This window comes from Laccaria bicolor, genomic scaffold, assembly GCF_000143565.1.
Source record: "Laccaria bicolor S238N-H82 LACBIscaffold_49 genomic scaffold, whole genome shotgun sequence".
Lineage (NCBI taxonomy): Eukaryota > Fungi > Basidiomycota > Agaricomycetes > Agaricales > Hydnangiaceae > Laccaria > Laccaria bicolor.
In genome coordinates this window covers 28,596-33,695 of record NW_001889920.1, presented here as the reverse complement: position 1 = coordinate 33,695, position 5,100 = coordinate 28,596, and the positions used below count along the sequence as shown (strand labels likewise).

The following is a 5,100-nucleotide window of genomic DNA, read 5'->3' as shown; positions in this document are numbered from 1 at the left end:
GACAACTACACATCAACGGACAACAACCATGTCAACGGAGGATGGCCACGTCAACTGACGGCCACGACCCACGACGTAGAGCACCCACCCCATTGGCGAAGACAACGACAACGACGAGTGCATACGACGACACGACAACGACGCAACACAACGGCGACGCGACGCCACGACGACGACGCGCGCCCACATCGTCGAGCGCCCACGTTGTCGACAACGCAACACGTTGACGACAACGTGACACGACAACAACATGCACCCACGTTGTCGAGCCTTCCTTCCCTTTTCCTCCCTTTCCTGTCCCCCCTTTCTCTCCCCCTTCCTTGTCCATCTCCTCTCCCTTTTCTTTCCCCCTTCCTTGTCCATCTCCCCTCCCTTTTCTTTCCCCCTTCCTTGTCCATCTCCCCTCCCTTTTCTCTTCCCCTTCCTTGTCCATCTCCCCTCCCTTTTCTCTCCCCCTTCCTTGTCCATCTCCCCTCCCTTTTCTCTCCCCCTTCTTTGTCCATCTCCCCTCCCCTTTCCCTCCCCCTTCACTTTCCCTCCCCCTTCCTTTTCCCTCCCCCCTTTGTCCCTCCCCCTCCCTTTTCCCTCCCCCTTCCCTGTCCCCTCCCCTGCCTTATCAATCCCCTATTCCTTGTCCCCCTTTCCTTTTCCCTTCCCCCCTCCCTCCCCATTTCCTGCTCCCCCCCCCTTCCTTCTCCACCACTCTCTCTCCCTACCACTCCCTCCCCCCTCCATCACTCTCCCCCACTCCCTCCCCCCTCCCTTTAACACTCAATGTAGTAGAATAGATTTATGTAGTTCTATCAAATACACTGTGATTCTCCCTATTCAAGTCTAAATAGCATAAGGAATTCTTAGAAGTTATGAGCATAAGGTCTGAGTTGATTAAGTCATGTGACATCTAGCTAAGCTTGGAAAAATATGTGTTTTAGGCCATTCCTGTCCATTCCTGTCCATTCCAGTGGATTCCAGTGGATTCCAGTGGATTCCTGTGTCATTCCTGTGGATTCCAGTGCCATTCCTGTCCATTCCTGTGGATTCCTGTGCCATTCCTGCGGATTCCAGTGGAATGGCTCCATTCCTGCAGGAATCAGTGGGGCATGACGAAGTACTGCGATGGAGCTTCATGATATATATATATATATATTGCTGTAGACCTCCAGCAGAGCTATTAAAAAGAAGGAATTTCATTTTTATATTGAAGTCACAAAAGAAATTTCCATTGCTCTACCTAAGCATTTCATTTTTCTTTTATGCTACCAGCAGATACTCTCCTCATTGATTGAAACACTTGGTTATCATTTTCATTAGTTCCCTTTAATATACATTGCTCTGCCAGAGTTGTCATTAAAAATATTGCATTGCTCCGCCGGCATTGTCATTAAAAATATTGCATTGCTCCGCCGGCATTGTCATTAAAAATATTGCATTGCTCCGCCGGCGTTGTCAAAAAAATATTGCATTGCTCCGCCGGAGTTGTTAAAAAAAATATTGCATTGCTCCGCCGGCATTGTCAAAAAATATTGCATTGCTCCGCCGGAGTTGTCAAAAAAATATTGCATTGCTCCGCCAGCGTTGTCAAAAAATATTGCATTGCTCCGCCGGAGTTGTTAAAAAAAATATTGCATTGCTCCACCAGAGTCATTATAAAATATTGCATTGCTCTGCTGGGGTTGTCTTTAAGAAATATTGCATTACTCCACCCAGGTCTTAAATACCTTTGCAGATTGAATGTGTGGAGCCTCTTCTGACAGATCAATCCAGTATTTGTCATTTATGCAGAGGCAATGTGTGGTTTAGTCCAGTGGAGTGTCTTACAGAAATTTCATGTCACTGGTGGAGTGGTCCGGCGGAGTATCATAAAAAAATTACATCACCAGTGGTGAAACATTTGCCTCACTGGTTGAACTAAACACTTTTGGCAAAGGAAATGCATGAAGCCTCTCCTGACAGAACATTATAAAAATGTTATCATTTCTTTTGGAGGCAATGTGCAGTGCTTAGTAGCTCCAATCAAATCATAGCAAACAACATACATAGATTGACAATATTATGCATGATTTGTATGAGCCAGGCTTGTAATTCTAAGTGTTCATTATGATCATGACCGCCGGTGCAATATTTAGCCCCGGCGGAGGGCAGCTCCGCAGGAGGATATGGCAGTCAAGGTACACCCGGCTACTCCAATCATATGGGGCATTGTTGCTGATGGCCAGCCCATGGTTACTGGGTGATTGTACAGGGTCTGGCCGCCCCTTCCATATTGGGGCCCCACCATCAAACCGGCCGGGCCGGCTGGGCCCTTACCACATGGTTGTTTGTCAGGGCCGGGTGGCCCATCACTATTGGGCCATGATGACTAACATAACTGCAGAGTGCCCATTCCCTTCTGGGTGATAGGGCGAAGAAACAATGACCACAATCCCGTACTGTTTGAAAAGAATGTCAACCGCGCCTTTAAATTCTGAACCGCCATCAACGAGACAAAGGAGAACACATCCAAAACGTGAATATACTTCCTCATATAAAAACTTCACCCAGGTCTCTGAGTTCGGTTTACGAGCTGCCCGCGCTTCTACCCAAGACATAGCGGGGTCGGTTGCTTGAAGCAAATATTTCATCCCTCCAACACCGTCTGGCATGTGGATAGTGTCCAGGTCGAAGCGTCGCAATATTCCTGAATTCCAAGTCGGACTGAAAGGAACAATAGGTCGAGTTTTCGAGCGTAGTTGGCAGACATTGCACGACCGGACGAAGTAGGCGATTTGATCGAACATGTTGGGCCAATAGTACCTTTCCGAAAGCGTCTTGTAAGTGGCATCGCGTCCTCGATGTCCTACATTGTTATGAGCTTCCGCTACAAGGATGGGGCGGCGGTCAAAGTCCACTACAACAAGACGAGGCAACTTCCCTTGAACTTCAATTTTCCAAAGCCGGTTGTCGTGAAGGAAAAACCCTTTTGTCTTTCGAATGAAGGATTTCCGCTTGACCGGATCTTGGCAACGCTCTGGCAAGGCATCGGTCTTCAAGTATGCGATGATCTCAGCCCACATTTCTGGAGAGTCTTCATCCTTCACACTGTATGCATGAGTTGCGCAAGTCACGTCCATCCGAGGGTCTACGTCTTCATAATTAATCCTGTTGTCAGTTCGCAAGGAAGGATCCGGAATCCCTGGAAGAGTTGACTGATCAGTCATGGTAGGTCGAGGCGCACCTTGTCTTAAAGCAGACATGAAAGCACGAGGGTATCGTTGAATTTCCAATGTGAACACCTCATCCGCCAGCTTGCAGGTAACCAACTCGGCCACGTTCACTCATCTGTGCTCAAATTCTCGACCTGTATACGAAAAATCGTCAGTCAGCGAAAGAAGCAAACGCTTAACAAGTGATCCGTTGCTTGAATCCTTTGTTCCTTTGTCGAAATTCGAGTCCTTCAAACGTTGGAGTTCTGCCGCTAAAGCTGGTGCCGGGTCTTCTACGTGAAGGATAGAGAGGTCTTCAGCTATCGAAGTCGTGCGAAATGAGGCAAAAGGAGTTTGAGGAGTGCGATGCATGATCAATAATAGATCCTTGAAAAAATTGTTGTCAAGTTGCGTAGGTCGAAAAGCATGCAAAGATTCTGTAGATAAAAAGTTTATTAATGAAGAGACTGAGCAAGCCTGGATCGACGCCGAGCCCATAAACTTGTCCAAGTATTCTTCCGCATCTTCTTCGTCAGAATCCTCGGGGACGCGCTTTCGCCGAGACAACCCATCCACGCTGGCGTGCTTGTCGGCGGGTACGTGATTCATTACGTAGTCGAAAAGTGCAATATATGAGATCCATCTTGTCATTGGTGCGTTCGGGAGGTCAGGTTGCTTCACCATTTCGATCAGAAATTTTGCATCAACGTCAATACGGAAATGGATGCCCCAGATGCGATGTCGAAGGTCCTTAACTGCGCGAAAAACTCCGTAAAGCTCTAACTTCGCCTGGGAATACCTAGATTCAGTATCATTAAAAGTACAAGAGCCGAAAATCACCGGGTGTTTTTCTTTTTCAACCATTTGAAATAATATCCATCCCGTCCCATTCTGACATGAATCTATCCCAACGATGACTAGTCCATGCTCTGAGGTGCGGGGCAAAGGATCTAAATGAGTCATCTGTTTTGCTGCTTCGTAGTCGAGCTTGACCAAAACTGGAGCCGTGGAGATAAGACGCTTGAGTTCTTTTTGCGCTGCTTCTGCTTCTGGAGAAAAATAAAATTCTCGCTGGACGGCTAGACGAGTCAGCTGCGTGAGTGGCTTCGCTATGAGAGAAAATCCGCATATCCATTTCCGCCCAACTCCTGCCGTTCCAAGAAACGACCTGACATCTGTAACACTTGTCAGCGGACCCCAATTCAAAATTTTCGTTACTAATCCATGTTCAAGATGCCATCCATCTTTTGAAACGATGGTCCCGACAATGTGGAGGCGAGGCGTAGCGAGGACAAGCTTCTTTCCAGATGCGGTTATCCCTGCTTCGATAAATTGCGCGAAGAAACGATCCAGAGTAGTTGCGTATTCGAAAACAAAGCGCCGAATGCCAGGTGCGATTTCTTCATCCTCGTGAGTCGAAGTTGGTCCTTTCAATCCGACGTCATCCACAAAAACACCCCCATTTTTGGGAATTTCCTCCTGTAGAGTGTGAGTAGTGCAACGCTGAAATTCTGGAAGCGAATTGGTAGCCCCTTGAGGGAGTACGCAAGAACGATGTGGCCCTATAAGAGAACTAAAAGTAGTGAGAGGTCTTGAAGCGACACCTAGCCTTCGCCCATCATAACCTGAAAACAAATCTGCGAGGCCATATATTACGTGCCCCACGAAACTCTCTGCAAAGTCATCAGTCCTCGGAGGTAAACCAGCATCACGCACCGTAACCTTGTTGAGTTCTTGAACATCCGCAACGAGACGAATACCCCCTTTTGGCTTGCCTACAGCGAAGATCCGAGATCGATAGGAAGCGGTTGAGTATTCGTATTTTCCCGCCGCTTTCTGATCCAATAGCATTTGCCGGACAGTTTCTTCTATAGCTTTAGGGACGCGAATCGGCGCTTGAACCCAAGGAACGTGTCAA

The 5,100-nt window shown here is 47.7% G+C and overlaps 1 protein-coding gene across 1 annotated transcript in view; it reads right to left on the bottom strand.

Annotated features, from left to right (window-relative positions):
• LACBIDRAFT_333269 (uncharacterized protein) overlaps nt 1-328 on the bottom strand; it is a gene marked incomplete at both ends in the record, with an annotated part of 1,222 nt that extends 894 nt beyond the window's left edge. Inside the window, one exon of the mRNA XM_001887883.1 lies at nt 73-328. Coding sequence (XP_001887918.1) covers nt 73-328 — 256 coding nt within the window. The remainder of the gene's footprint in view (nt 1-72) is intronic.
• Between the last annotated feature and the right edge of the window lie 4,772 nt (nt 329-5,100).